General features: G+C 42.6%; 1 protein-coding gene and 1 long non-coding RNA gene across 5 annotated transcripts in view; one reads left to right on the top strand and one right to left on the bottom strand.

Moving 5' to 3' along the window:
• Positions 1 to 2320: 2320 nt before the first annotated feature.
• The window catches only part of VPS8 (VPS8 subunit of CORVET complex), a 242373-nt gene continuing 228561 nt past the window's right edge, over positions 2321 to 16132 (bottom strand). For all 4 annotated transcript variants that reach the window (XM_019735832.2, XM_074328957.1, XM_074328952.1 and 1 more), the window contains 2 exons: positions 8074 to 8154; positions 2321 to 3007 (listed from right to left, as the gene is read on the bottom strand). In XM_019735832.2, coding sequence (XP_019591391.2) covers positions 2858 to 3007; positions 8074 to 8154 — 231 coding nt within the window. In that variant the 3' untranslated portion in view covers positions 2321 to 2857. The remainder of the gene's footprint in view (positions 3008 to 8073; positions 8155 to 16132) is intronic.
• On the top strand, positions 3582 to 7729 carry LOC141570714 (uncharacterized). Its single transcript, XR_012495157.1, has 3 exons — positions 3582 to 3714; positions 3976 to 4015; positions 7605 to 7729. It is a non-coding gene; the product is annotated as an uncharacterized LOC141570714 (long non-coding RNA).

Genomic DNA, 16132 nt, shown 5'->3' with positions numbered 1-16132 from the left:
CAGGCAGAGCTCAGTAGGAACATACAGCTTCTGAGAGGATCCCTAAAGCTCTGAATTATTTATTCGCTGAAGCATTCATCATTGATGAGGCCCCTGTCGGCTTTCCTCTTCCACAAACACCTTCCCTCCCCCTCAGCAGGGCAGGCTCTGGTTGGTAATATGTTACTTTGTAAAGCATCTTCCCACATGTCACTTGAACTTTGCTATAGATGGAGCAGATTGCTTTTATCTTTTCCAGAAGAGCAAACAGCCTTCCTCAGCTCCCACGAGGGCCAGTGCGGCCTGTGCCTCGAACCCGGGGCTCTTTCCAACAGTCCGTTCTGCCTCTGGCGACTCCATCCTCCTGGTGACAGAGTGTGGATGAGGGGAGGGGATTCAGCTGAAGCTCGGAGCTGAGTGTAACCATATTTTCAGGTTGTCCATTCAGATAATTACTGTTTACCAAGTAGGAAAGATGTGACAGAAGCTGGTGTTTCACCCCCCAGAATCCACTCCACTCTCCTGTCAGGGCTTCAGTTTCCTTTCAGAGGATCGCCCCCCCCCCCCCCCCCCCCAGGGCACAGCATGGGAGGAAACTTCAGACCAGGTACCTGCCATCTCCAAATGGAAGCTGAAGGCTCTCTGGCATTCCCCTCCCCCAGATCCTTCCTCTTACCACATGTCACAGCCCAGGGCTGAGCATGTGACTTAGAAAAACAGCTGGAGCGCAGCCCTGGGGCTGGAGCAGGGCTCTCAGGGCTGCCCCTTACCCTGCTCCTGGGTCCTGGGAGCTGCGCGGTCCCCTCAGTAAGCTCCGTGGCAACGCCTGCAGAACCCTTGCTGTTGCTGAGTCTAGAAATATTTCCAGGTAAGTTTCTGCCCCTAAGGAACTGCTTTGAAGTGGGACCTGACATCACTGCAGACCTGTGCTGAGTGCCACAGGAGGGGACAGGGAACAGTGACGGTGGCTTCTCTCCTACCCTTAGGGGAGGCAAGAGGGCACTTCAAATCCAGTCGTTTCTTCCTAAGAAGGCATGACCTGCATGGAAAGCTGCTGTAATGTAGTCAGTGGTGCTGTGACTCAAATGCAAGCTCAAGAACTCTTGGGGACTAATCCAACAGGACAGGGGCTAGAGAGGAGCCATCTGGTGGCGTTCACTGGCCCTGATTTGAGCCTCAGTAACTGCCTTGGATTGTTAGGCTACAGAATGAAGGAGGACAATCACAAGTGTGTTTTGAGACTATCAAACTCCTCTGGCCTTCATTGTAAGCTCATCAAGAAACCTTCTGATCTGTAACATGGGGAGGCAGCATCTTGGCTCTGGAACCACAGTTCTGAGGTAAGATCCCTGCTCTACCACTTCTTGAGTATGTCACCTTGGTTAATTTATTTATCCTGTCTGAACCTCAGCTTTCTCATCCATAAAGTGGGGTTGAGAAGGTCTCATACGGCTGCAACCAGCATCTGGTGTTCACTTAATGCCCGGCCCTTCCCGCCAATGTGCCTCCTCAGGCTTCTGCCAGGAGGCAGCGGGTGCAGCCACGTCGCGGGGGGAGTGACAGGTGCACCTCGGAGGCCCTGCGGGTTTGCTTCCTGAGGCCTGCAGTCCACTACAGCGATTACGCGAGTCGTCATCTTTCTGCTGGTGGAGGGTCTGGCCTTCAATTTGTAAAAAGTGCCGCCCCTGAGACGCGCAGTTAAGTGAAACACAGTAAAATGAGGTGCCTGTGTGACAGAGGCCAAGCTGACGTCTAGGGGCATTTGCCACGCGCCTGCACAGTGCTGACTGTTTCCATGCACTGTTTCAGTTAGTCTTCTCAGCAGCTTTATTTTATGAGAAATAGAAGCTTAGAGAAGTGAAGTGACTTGCCCAGGATCGCAGCTAGTGTGTGGCAGGAGCAGGCTCTAGTGTCTGTTGAAGGTCAGCATGCTTGCATCTAGTTTATGCACCTATTTCCTGTGGGCTTGTTGGTGAAAGCAAGCCAGTCCGAGTCTGACCTTCCCTGAGTGGACTGGTGAGAACACAGCCCCTGAGCCTGTGAGGTGGAAAGCTAGTCTGTGCTTGTGGTGACCTCCTGACATTGTTGGTTCAATGATGTACAAAGTCCCAGGGCCAAGAAATGTAAAACTCCTGCTCTGGCAGTCTAGTCCCATCACAGGGGCACTGGGGTGGTTGGGCTGACTGAACGCAGTCACGATGGAGCTGCCGCTTTGAATAAAGGTGGTATTGTCACAACCAGGGTCTTTGAGCTGATAAAACTGAAATGTAGCAAGAAACATTCTAAAGGTTCTAAATGTCCTTTATGACTTGACCGAGAGCGAGACAGCTAGCCAGCAGAATTTAGACACAGAGGCATTTATTGTTAGCACGGGAAAAATCTGACACTCAAGTGGGTTTTAACATAAACACCTGGAAAGGGACGTGCCCAGCCCCACAGGCCATGGCCCCCCAGCGCAGGTTTCAGTTCTACGGCAGCCCAGCCAACACTGGTCCCTGTTCCCAACAGCCGCAGAAGTTGACGTCCAATGGCATCAGTGGGAGCTCCACCTATTCGCTAGGCTTCACGGGAAACAGGGAAAAGTTCCCACAGGCAAAGAGCATTTTCTCAACAAGCTGGATGGAGGTATGTAACATTCCTTTGCTTAAGAAGCAAAACAAAATCAACTAGTCTGGTAAACTGCTGCTGTGGCAACGTCATGGCAGAGACAGGGCTTCTCCCTGGGGAATAGAGGGCGTGAGAAAGCCCTGGGCACGAAGTCCACCTCGGACCCTCTGCTCAGACGTGGGAGGCAGTGAGGGCCAGGCCAGTCAACGGGGTCCCTCCCCAGGCACCTTGCAATCGTCCCTGGTCTCCAGGGCCAGGCCCCAGAGAGGCTTCAGTCCTCAGTCACAGGCGGGGGATTGAGCTGCAGCTCGAAGTTCTCATTCTGGAAGATGCTGTGGAAAGCAGGGCCACTCTGGGAGCCACTGAATGGCCTGTAGCTCTCGCTGCTGCGGTTCTGGGAGAGTTCTGTAAGGAGAGCCAGCTGCAAAGGAAGGCACACACATCAATCAAGGCTTGTGGGAGCAGAGAATCTGGGCTGGGGAACCCTGAAGCCCCTGCCTCAAGTCCACGAGGGGCAGTGCTGCACCGCAGGCAGGGTGTGAAAACTGGGCTCAGGCCCCAGGTCTGTATCTCACACAGAAGTAATGTGACTTGGGCAAGTTCACTCCATCTTTCAGGGCCTAAATGTCCTCTGTTAAAACCGGTCTAGGTCAATCCTGTAGGCACATCACACTGATTCTGAACCGGCCATGCTGACTGCTCCTTCAGCAGCTGTTACGTGACCCTGTGGCCTCGCCCTGAGCTGAGGGTCTCCATTCTCCCCGTCTTGGTGAGTTCTCCTCAGGGTGAGTGACCCTGCATTATGACCACTGGCTCTTTTGTAACCTGGGTAGCTCCACACGGATGTCCAGCTGCCACTCCAAACTCAGGAGCTCCAGGGGAAACTCAGAGACTACCTTCTCCTCTAAGAGTCCTCCCTGCTCGCAGCTTCCCTATTTCCAACAATGACAGCAACGAAACCCTCACTCTCTTAGGGGCTCAGTTATGAAAGACCTGCCAAGGACAGAGAGCAGCAGGAGCAAAGGGCCATGCCAGCCAGGCGCTGCCACTCAGAGGGGCCAACCCTTTTACCTCAAAGAGGCCTCTGCAAAAGGAGGGAGCCTGAGGGCCCTCGAGATGCCCCCGCTGGTAAGAGAAGAGCTGGATTCCACACCCAGGGGACCTGTGTGTTAGGCTCCAGGCTGGAAGTCTACAAGGACTTCCAACAGCCCAGGTCACTGTGGTGAGTGCCTTGCAGGTGCCAGCACTATGCCAGGTCCTTTACATATGTACTGTTTCTATTTAAAAATTTTAAAAAAATTTAAGTATAGTTAGTATACAACTGTATTATATTAGTTATGTTAGTCTCAGGCATACAATGTAGTGATTTGGCATTTTTATACCTTACAGTGTGATCACCCCACTAATTCTAGGAATCATCTGTCACCAGGTAAACTTACCACAATATTACTGACTGTATTCTGCTTTCCCTTGTCACCCATCCCCATCGTCTCTGTGTCTATAAGTCTGTTTTTGCTTTGTTATTATTTTTTTAAATTTCACATATAAGTCTACCACATTTAGTCCATTTACATTTAGAGTAATTATTGATAAGTATGTGCTTATTACCATTTTCTTAATTGCTTTTTTTGGTTGTTGTTTTTGTTGTTCTTCACTCTTCCTTTTTTCTTCTCTTGATCTCTTTCCTTTGGATTTGTTGGTTTTCTTAAGAGTTTTTATTGGATTTCTTTCTCTTCATTTTTTTGTATATTTTTGGTTTATGGTTGCCATGAGGTTCATATATACCTATCTGTAACAGCCTATTTTAAGTTTATAGGGGTGACAATTGTTAGTAAAGTTACACAGATTTATGTAACTTTGTTGTAACAGGTGTACAATTCTGTAATACATCATCTATATATCACATTGTGTGTTCACCACACATAGTTAGTTCTCCTTCCATCACCATATATTGGATCCCCTTTACCCTCATCTACCATCCGCCCTCTCCCCTTACCCTCTGGTAACCACTAAACTATTGTCTGTGACTATGACTTTTTGTTTTTTCACTTGTTTGTCTTATTCTTTTGTTGTTTTCAGCTTTATATACCACACATCAGTCAAATCATATGGTTCTCGACTTTTTCTGTCTGACTTATTTCGCTTAGCATTATAATCTCAAGATCCATCCATGTTGTCACAAATGGCATTATTTCATCTTTTCTTATGGCAGAGTAGTATTCCATTGTGTAAATACACCACATCTTCTTTATCCAATCATCTATCAAAGGAAACTTTGGTTGTTTCCATGTCTTGGCCACTGTAAATAAAGCTGCAATGAACATTATAACAACCTATTTTAAGCTGGCTGGCATTTAAGTTCAATTGCATTCTAAAAGCACTATATTTTTTCTCCCCACTTCACTCTTTGTTTCTGACGTATTTTTGATGCCATATTTTATATCTCTGTTTTGTGTATCCCTGATTATTTCTTGTAGTTATAGTTAATTTTTTAACCTTCATATTAGCTTTTTAAGTGGTTGATTCACTGGGATTATTGGATATGTGCCTTTACCAGTGAGATTTTTTTTCTTTCCTGTACTTTCTTATTTCTGGTTATGGCTTTTTCTTTTCTGCATAAAGACTTTAACATTTCTTGTAAGGCCTGTTTAGTGGTTGTGAACTCCTTTAGTGTTTGCCTGTCTGGGAAACTCTTTATCTCGCCTCCAATTCTGAATGGTAACCTTGCTGGATATAGTACGAGTATTCTAGGTCACAGATTCCTTTCTTTCAGCACTTTAAATATCTTCTGCCGCTCCCTTCAGGCCTGTAAAGTTGCTTCAGCTGAGAAATCAGCTGATAGCCTTATGGGCTTTCCTTTTGTATGTGACTTGATGTTTCATTCTTGCTGCCTTTAAAATTGTCTCTTTATCCTTAACTTTTGCCATTTTAATTACAATATGTCTTGGTGTGAGTCTCTAAGTTCATCTTGTTTATAACTCTCTGTGCTTCCTGGATGTCTGCTTCCTTGCCCAGATTAGGATAGTTTTCAGACATTATTTCTTCAAATATTCTTTTTGCCCCTTTCTCTCCTCCTGGAATTCCTATAATGTGAATGTTAGGGCACTAGATGTTATCCCAGAGATCTCTCATACTGTCCTCATTTTTAAAAATTCTTTTTTCATTTTGCTGTCCTGATTGGGTGCTTTACACTATTTAGTCTCCCCGGTCGCTAATCCGTTCTTCTGTATTAAATAATCTGCTGTTGATTCCTTCTAATGTATCCTTCATTTCAGTTATTGTATGATCATCTCTGATTGGTTCTTTATTACATTTTCTAGCTCGTTGTTGAAGTGCTTCCTGAGGTCCCCTATGTACTCAAGTTTGTTGAGCATCCTTATGACCATTTCTTTGAATTCCTTGTCAGGCAAATTACTTATCTCCATAGCCTTGGGGTTTTTCTTTGGAGTCTTTTCTTGTTCCTTCATTTGGGGCATATTCTTCTGTCTCCCTATTTTGTTTGACTTTCTGTGGCTCCTATGAGTTGGATAGGATAGCTATTCCTCCCAGTCTTGGAAGAGTGGTCTCTGTGTAGACTGTGTATTGAATAGTTTTGGCAGGCTGGTTGCAGCCGGCGCTTGGTGCCTGAAGTGTTGCCTGGCCTGGAGGAGAGGGTTCCAGGTGGGGCAGCCTGGTGTGTGCTTGCTTCCAGGCCCTTCTAATTCGGTGGTGCTGCCTGATGCAGATGGGCCTGCTCGGTGTGCTCTTAGCGTGTGCCCTGTCGCTTTAACTGGCGGTGATCAGAGCAGGCTCTGGGTGAGGCTGCTTTGCGAGCTTGCAGCTGCACTTTACTAGTTCTGCTCCCTTTCCAGACAGTGTAGCTCCTCACATGCTCAGCCGTGCCCCTCTCACTCCACAGGGGCAGCCCTGTGTTCATGCCCCATTGCTTTACTTGTCTGCAGTCAGAGCAGGGTCTGGGCTGCTCTGTGTGCATTTCAATGCCCTTTCTCCAGATAGAGCAGGTCTGCCTGTGTGCACACCAGCACCCCACTTACTCTGCCAGGGGCCTCCCTGCATGTGGGTACCGCAGTGTTTTGTTAGCTCTATACTCTCTTCAGGTGAGGGAGCCTCTTGTGTGCAGAGACCAATGGGCATGCAAAGCCGCACCCTTATCTCCCCACTGGATCAATCACCGGGTGGAGGGGCCACTGTATGCACGCTATGGCACCCTCCTGATGCTGCTGGATCTAGTTCCAGGAGAGGTGGCTGAGGACACATACCAGTGCCCTGCAGGTCGGTTAGGGAACCGAGACGGAGCTCCCACTGGTTCTCTACATTCAGGAGAAATGTAAATAATGGTGCTCACCACTTCCTCTGGACCTGGATTGTTCCCTCACCTCCTGGAGAGCTCTTGTGGTTCCCCAACCTTCTCTATGTGGTCCCTCTCTCTTGCTTGTTGTGCAGACTCTGTTCAATTGACTCACAGTTGTCTCTCAGGAGGAATTGCCTAAATATAGATGTACATTCAATGTGTTCTTGGGAGTGGTGAGCTCAGTGTCCGCCTACGCTGCCATCTTGGACCCGCTTCACATGTGTATCATTTCTAATCCTCCCCAACAATCCTCTGGGTAAAAAACCTGGAACCCCAAGAATTAAGCAACTTGCCCAAAGTCACCCAGTAGTGAGTGGTAGTGTGGGATTCAAATGTAGGTCCCTGTGGTCATTTCTGCTCAGCTGAGCTTCCCACAGTTCTGTCTTCCCTAGAGATAACTTGTCTGTTACCTACTCACCTTCCCTGCCAGGAACTCTGTCTTCTAGCTGTTCTCCGATCTTTGGCAAGGGGATCTCTCTTCTCTCAGGCAATAGTGGCACAAGGCTCACATGTGTCCATTTGTTACTTCTGGTGATAACTCACTACCAGTGGCTATGGTAACTGGGGAGACATCTGAAAGCCCCTAAGTTCAAAGTGACAATTTATCTAAAATAATCCAGCCCTAGCTCCTGGCTCTGAGACGTATGTGTCTGTCTCCCATTCACAGTTCCTAACTGGCTCAGAAGCTCTGACTGCAAGTTACTTATCTGGCCAAGGACAGACAGGAGGTATGCCTGCTCAAGCAGTCCTGCCAGGAACTTCACTACCCCCCTCCGGAGAGGTTGCAGAGAGACGGCCCTTGCTCTGCTCGAGCTCCACCTCACGCCACTTCCTGACTTCTGTAACCCTCTCAGCTGCCCATTAGCCTGTGAAGTTCTCCTCAACAAACAGTACATACAATACTATGAACAGAACAGGCAACAAATGCTACATAAACGTCAAGTTCTTTCACATTTAGACACTGTGAGGTAGAAAGATCAACCAAAAAAATATTTTCTGTTTCCCAGGAAAGAGCTATGTTTGTGTTCTACCTCTGTAACGTAGTGATCTGGAACTCAATGAGGGCAGACACTGCATTTCCAAGGCAGGAATTATAAGTAAGGAAAGGAAAGCTTAAACAACCATACAAACATTACCCTGGAACTTCCTCGGTAGAGACGGCAAAGCTGATCAAAGGCTTGGATTTGCTGTGGATCCAGAACAGGTTCTGAGGTTGCCTGGGAAATAGAAAACCAATAAGGTTAGTAACACCCACGGGCGGCCTCTGTAGTTGGCCAGTGGTGAAATACAACGCTTTTTTCATTCCTCTGAAGAAAATTTATGCTGCCAGCAATTAGTGAGAGAGATTTTACTGAACATTAATTAGAAATAAAAAATCCCTTGGTGCCAGCCCCAGGCTGACCTCTATGTACCCTTCCCCCAGTGTGGTCTCTGATTTTCCCTAATTATGAGCTTCCTTCCGGGCTTCTTCGTCCCTCTTTGCCTTTACTATGCAGAGCAATTTGCCTCCATCCAGCTTGCCTTCCCATATCCATCACTCAGTATGGCCAGCGAAGGTGGCCTTTCTCTGTGGTGGTGGTGGGGGATGCATCACACAGGAAAAATCATGTCATTTCCCTGTCTCATTAAAAGGCTGGTAGCCACCTATGGTGTTGCAAAGTTGGTCTACTGCTTTTTTTGGAAGAGGTGACTTATTTCTATAGCAGCCTCGTTCTGTTCCACCTGTTACAGTGGTAGAACATGCCAATACTGTGGTTCTACTCTCAGGGGATCTGGTCCGACTCATACCTAGAGAAAAAAAATGGGGTTCTGTGGGAGGCAGCCATGAGCACTGGAGTCAGAGGTAAATTGCAATACAAGCTCTGCAGCCTGCTGGATGACGTTAGGCGAGTCACTTCTCTGAGCCTCAACTGCCTCGCCTGTAAATGAGAGGGGATAATGCTTCCCTTATGAGGTTGCTGAAAATTCAATGAGATGAGATACATATTCCGAGTGTCTTTAACTTGCTTGGCACCCTGCAAGGGCTCAGTATATACTAGCTTTTATTACTACATTTAATGTTACTAGTTAAATGTTGATCTCAGAAGTGTTGTATGTAAGAGACTAGTAAAACAATGTTTTTCATTGCTCTGTATTTGTTATGAACCCATTTGGCATGAATCACAGATTACTAAATACACTCCCAACCTATCTGAGAAGGGTTTCAATGAGGAAGGATCTGGGTATTGACACAGGCACCACTTTATGGGAAAGGTACTGTCATGTCCATATTTTCTCCTCCAATGAGGATTTGAACTTAAAAAAAAAAAAAAAAAAAGGCATTTTATGAAAGGATATGTCCCAGACAAGAAAAAGCTAAAGGAGTTCATCAATTACTGCATTTCCGTATGCAGTAATTTATAAGAAATATTAAAGGGACTTCTTTAAGAAGATAAAAAATATCAATAAAAAATATATGAGAGAAAAATATTCTCACTGACAAAGGCAAACAGTAAAAGCAGTGGATTAACCAACTATAAAGCTAGTGTGAAAGTTAAAAGACAAAAGGAGGACGATCATGTGTATTTCCAGCAATAAATTAAGGGATACACTCACACACACACACACACACACACACACACACACACAAGAAGTTAAAGGAGGATGACAGAAACATAAACAGGGAGAGGGTAAGTAAAAATTGTAGTGATTTCAGAATGTGTTTAAACTTAAGTGACCATCAACTTAAAATATACTACTATAAACATAGTTTGAAATATATGAAGCACATGGTAACCACAAACCAAAAATCTACAAGAGATATACAAGAAATAAAGAGAAAGGAATCCAAACACGACACTACAGAATGACAACATACAAGACAGCAAGGGAATAAGGAACAGAGAAGAACAATAAAAACAATCAGAAAACAATAAAATGGCAATAACTCTATACCTATCAATCATGACTTTAAATGTAAATGGACAAAATGGTCCAATCAAAAGACATAGGGTGGTTGAATGGATTAAAAAAAAAACAAAAGACCTGTAAATATGCTGCCTACAAGAGACCCACTTCAGATCAAAAGACACACTGAAAGTAAAGGGATGGAGAAAGATATTTCATGCAAATGGAAACAAACAAAAAGTTGGGATAGCAATACTTATGTCAGAAAAAATAGACTTTAATACAAAGGTAGAAAGAACAGACAAAGAGGGGCATTTCATAATGATAAAGGGATCAATCCAACAAGAGGATATAACCCTTGTAAACATCTACATGCCAGACGTAGGAGCACCTAAATATATAAAGCAAGTATTGGTGGATATAAAGGGAGAGATCGACAGTAATAGCAGGGACTTTAACACCCCACTGACACAATGGATAAATCATCCAGACAGAAAATCAACAAGAAAACAGTGTCCTTAAATGACACACTGTACCAGACGGACTTAATTGATATTTTTGGGACATTTCATCCCGAATGAGCAGCAGAATATACATTCTTTTCAAGTACACACGGAACATTTTCCAGGACAGACCAATGTTAGACCACAAAACAAGTCTCAATAAATTTATGAAGACTGAAATCATATCAAGCAACTTCTCTGAACACAATGGTATGGAACTAGAAATAATTACAAGAAGAAAACGGAAAAACACGGAAACACATGGTGGCTAAATAACATGCAACTAAACAATGAATGGGTTAACAATGAAATCAAGGAAGAAATCAAAAGATACCTTGAAACAAATGGAAATGAAAATGCAATGACCCAAAAATATATGGGACACAGTGAAAGGAGTCCAAAGAAGGAAGTTCATAGCAATACAGGTCTACCTCAAGAAACAAGAAAAACCTCAAATTAATAATCTAATCTTACACCTAAAGGAACTAGAAAAAGAGAAACAATCGAAGCCCAAAGTGAGGAGGAGGAAGGAAATAATAAACACCATAGTGCAAGTAAGTGAAATAGAGTCTAAAAAAACAATAGACAAGATCAATGAAACAATAACAAGATCAAAGAGCTGGTTCTTTGAAAAATTAAACACGATTGATAAATCTTTAGCCAGACTCATCAAGAAAAAATAGATGACCCAAATAAATAAAACCAGAAATTTAAGATATGTGAAACTGACACCACAGAAATATAAAGGATTATAAGAAAATACTATGAACAATTATATGCCAACAGACTGGACAATTTGGAAGAAATGGATAAATTCCTAGAAACATACAATCTTCCAAGAATGAATCAAGAAGAAACAAAATCTGAACAGACTGATTACTACTAACAAAATCAAATCAGTAATCAAAACACTCCCAACAAACAAAAGTTCTGGACTGGATGACTTCACAGGTGAATTTTATCAAATATTCAAAGAAGAATTAACACCTATCCTTCTCAACCTATTGCAAAAAATTGAAGAGGAGCGAAGCCTCCCAACTCATTTTATGAGGCCAGCATTATCCTGACTCCAGAACCAAAGACATGCCAGAAAATAAAATTATAGGCTGATATCCCTGATGAACATAGAGGCAAAAATCCTCAACAAAATACTAGCAAACTGAATTCAGCAATACATTAAAAAGATCATACACCATGATCAAGTGGCATTTATTCCTGGGATGCAAAGTTGGTTCAATAACTGCAAATCAAGTAATGGGATACACCATATAAACAAAATAAAGGATAAAAAACATATGATCATATCAATAGATGCAGCAAAACTATTTGACAAAATCCAGCATCTGCTTATGACAAAAACTCTCAGCAAGGTGGAAATAGAGGGAATGTATCTCAACTTAATACAGACCATATATGACAAAGCCACCACTAATCTTTTATACTCAACATAGAAAAGCTAAAAGCATCCTCCCTAAGAGCAGCAACAAGACAAGGATGCCCACCTTCACTAGTTTTATTCAACATAGTATTAAAAGCCCTAGCGACAGCAATCAGACAAAAAAGAAATAAAAGGCATCCAAATTGGAAAGGAAGAAGTAAAACTGTCATTATTTGCAGATGACATGATACAATATATAGAAAATCCTAAGGATTCCGCACACAAAAAAACTATTAAAACTGATAAATTCAGTAAAGTAGCAGGATACAAAATTAATATTCAGGAATTGGTTCCATTTTTATATACTGATAACTTACTGTCAGAAAAAGAAATTAAGAAAAGAATCCCATTTAAAACTGCATCCAAAAACATAAAATACCTAGGAATAAATTTAACCAAGGAGGTAAAAGACCTGTGCTCAGAACACTATAAGACATTAAAGAAACTGAAGAAGATAAATAGAAAGGTACATTGTGCTCATGGATAGGAAGAATTAACATCTTAAAATGTCCACACTACCCAAAGTAATCTACTGATTCAGTGCAATCTCTATCAAAATACCAATGGCATTTTTCACAGAAGTAGAACAAATAATCCTAAGATTCATGTGGAACCACAAAAGACCCTGAACAGCCAAAGCAATCTTGAGAGAGAAGAACAAAGTTGGAGGTTATCACACTACCTGTTATCAAATTATACTACAACGCTATAGTGATTAAAACAGCATGGCACTGGCATAAAAACAGACACATAGGTCAATGGAATAGAACAGAGAGCCCAGAAATAAACCCATGCCTATATGGTCAACTACTATTACAAAGGAGGAAAGAATATGCAATGGGGTAAAGATAATCTCTTCATTAAGTAGTGTTGGGCAAACTGGACAGATACAGCAAAAAAAAATAAGACTAGACCACTTTCTTCCACCATATACAAAAATAAACTCAATATGGATTAAAGACTTAAATGTAAGACCTGAAACCATAGAACTCCTAAAAGAAAACATAGGCAGTTAATTCTTTGACATTGCAATAGTTATTTGGGTATGTCTCCCTGGGTAAGGAAAACAAAAGGGAAAAAAATAAACCAACGGGACTTCATCAAACTAAAAAGTTTTGGCACAGTGAAAGAAACCTACCAAATGAAACCATAACCTATTAAATAGAAGATATTCACCAATGATACATCAGATAAGGGGTTAATGTCCAAAACACATAAGGAACTCATACAACTTAACACCAAAAAAACCAAACGATCTACTTAAAAAAATGGGCAGAGAACCTGAACAGACATTTCTCCAAAGAGGACATACAGATGGCTAATAGACATACGAAAAGATGCACAATGTCACAAATCATTAGGGAAATGCAAATTAAAACCATAATGAGATATCATCTCACACCTGTCAGGATAGCCTTCATCAATAATCAACAAACAAGTGTTGGCAAGGATGTGGAGAAAAGAGAAGGCTTGTGCACTGTTGGTGGGATTACAAATTGGTGCAGCCACTATGAAACGGTATGGAAGTTCCTCAAAAAATTAAAAATAGAACTATCATATGACCCAGCAATTTCACTTCTGAGTATTTATCCAAAGAAATCAAAAAACACAAATTCAAAAAGATATATGCACCCCTATGTTCACTGTAGCATTATTTACAATAGCCAAAATATGGAAAAACAACCCAAGTGCCCATTAATAGACAAATGGATAAAGATGGCCTACATATGAGGTCAGACAATTCAGTTCGCAAACTCATCCTGGAAAAAGTGCTACATACCTCATTCATGAATATCACTTTCGAAGTACACCGCTTGGGAAGCTATGCATCGACGCCAGGGCCTAGTCCACCCTTCAAAGCAATTTTGGAACTCCTTTTTTTGGAATGGCCATCAGAGCTGTTGTATTACCCTTGATGTCATAAATGTCATTAAAATGTCTTCAATATTTCCTTTCTCTTCGGGTAAAGAAAGAAGTCATTGGGGGCCAGGTCAGGTGAGTAGGGAGGGTGTTCCAATACAGTTATTTGTTTACTGGCTAAAAATTCCCTCACAGACAGTGCCGTGTGAGCTGGTGCATTGTCGTGATGCAAGAGCCATGAATTGTTGACAAAAAGTTCAGGTCGTCTAATGTTTTCACGGAGACTTTTCAGCACTTCCAAATGGTAAACTTGGTTAACTTTGTCCATTTGGTACAAATTCATAATGAATAATCCCTCTGATATCAAAAAAGGGTAGCAACATCATTGCAACAAGTTCGTGAACTTAATTGTCAGACCACATATATACAATGGAATATTACTCAGCCATAAAAAGAATCAAATCTTACCATTTAAACAACATGGATGGACTTAGAGGGTATTATGCTAAGTGAAATAAGACAGAGAAAGGCAAATATTATATGATTTTAATTATATGTAGAATCTAAAAAACAAAATAAATGAACAAAACAGCAACAGACTCATAGAGAACTAATTCCTGGAGAGAAAGGGTGTGGAGTATCATGCTTGCGATATATACTTAGCAAAACACATGGGAAGGATCCAAGGTAAAGACGATATGAAGGTTTGAGAAATACTATAAACCTGGCTCAAACAAAGCAAAAGAAAGAAAAAATATAATTACCTTTGAGAGACTTAACAATGGAAAACATGGTCTGGCCCCCTGATTTCCCTAATTCCTTTAAAACTAATGGCATAAACTGGGGAGTAGAGTGGATTAAGGAGAAGGACGACAGATGCATGCCTTTCACTGGCCATTCAAAACCTCACAACAGTCCATATGACAAGGAATCTTACTTTGGATCTCACCTTTGCTTACTCCCTGGTTACTGTGATAAGGTTTAACAAGGAGGGAACAATTCGGGAAAGCACTGGGAAGGTGGGGTGGGCAAGGCAGGTTAATTAAAAAGAAGGCTGTAAAGGCTGAGTTAGCAAATGATAAAGCAGCAAGAGCAAGAAAATGTCTCCTATGGAGGTACTTTTGTAAGCAGCCCTTTGCCTTGAAGGATACTGTAAGAAAAAAACCCTATGAAATGAACTACTGTACTTATTAGGGAAATGTTGATGGTACAGGCCACTTATGACGATCCACTGAAGAAATTTCCATCAGATCCTGCACTGAGAAAAGCTGTGTTTGACACTGTAGACTTGTTACTACTGTGTTTCCCCGAAAATAAGACCTAAACCAGAAAATAAGCCCTAGCACGATTTTTCACGATGACATCCCCTGAACAGAAGCCCTAATGCGTCTTTTGCAGCAAAAATTAATATAAGACCAGGTCTTATTTTCAGGGAAACACGATAATTGTGTTTTCTTTTTCACTTTTATCACTAGGGAACTTGGGGCCAAATGGTTGGCTATGCTGAACTACCAACTGCTCAGGACCCACTGGCAAACATTTATGTGTGCTACTATATAACCTGGTTTTATATTATTTTCCAAAGACATATAGTTTTTTAAAATCTAGGTTTCCTCATTTATTTGTTTCATCTATTGGATGTATTTTGGAATCCAATTCAAATCATTTTGGGAAAGTGAAGGTCATGTTAGTTTGTAAGTAGAAAACACTACTATTAAAAATGGAATCATGCGCTCCCCCAACAACTCCCCCCCCAGCAAACTCCTGGCAGACTATTCTTGGCACAGGGTGAAAGGCTCTAGCCCCTGGGAGATTCCTCACTGAGGCAGAAAGTGCAGAATCTCAAATGATGGTCCAAGCCATGTTTTCTGACCCAGCGCTTCTCCAACTTCCACATGCAGAAGAAGCCTGAGAAGAAATCTTGTTAAAATGCAGATTCTGGTTAGTAGGTCTGGGGTGGGGTCTGAGAGTCTGTGTTTCTAACACGCTCCCCGCAATGCTGAGAAGGCTGGTCCTGCATTTCAAGCAACAAGGTGCCAATCTACTCTGCTAGAGCAGCCAGCGGTGGCTGGAGACTTCCTGCCCTCACTGAGCACTCACGTAACAGGACGCTGTCAGGTTATGGGTGTTCTGCCTGCTCCTGCTTACCTGCACCAAATCAACCAACCAATTAGCATTTGTTTTCTAAAGTACCCCGATGACATATGCTGTTTTCGAAACTCATTGAATTCACATGAATCTTAGCAGCTCTTGGGTAGAATAAGAAAATTTAATAGGAATGTTCCTGCCACGTGGTTTATTTGGAATCTTACTGAACTGCAAGCCCTACACCTACTTTAGTAAAGAAGTAAACAGGATTGTATAAATTGAGGAAGAGAAGACTAAGAGACGTGCTGAATATGAATAAAAAATTTGCGACCAATTAAGCATCATAACCAGGGCCTCTACCTTATAAACCCTACTCCTGGGAGAAAACCTGGAATAACAAACTGTAAGTACGCGTGCACA

The sequence above is a fragment of the Rhinolophus sinicus genome, linkage group LG01 (assembly GCF_036562045.2).
Source record: "Rhinolophus sinicus isolate RSC01 linkage group LG01, ASM3656204v1, whole genome shotgun sequence".
Taxonomy (NCBI): domain Eukaryota; kingdom Metazoa; phylum Chordata; class Mammalia; order Chiroptera; family Rhinolophidae; genus Rhinolophus; species Rhinolophus sinicus.
The sequence above is the reverse complement of the archived record's forward strand: the minus strand, read 5'-3'. Positions and strand labels throughout refer to the sequence as shown.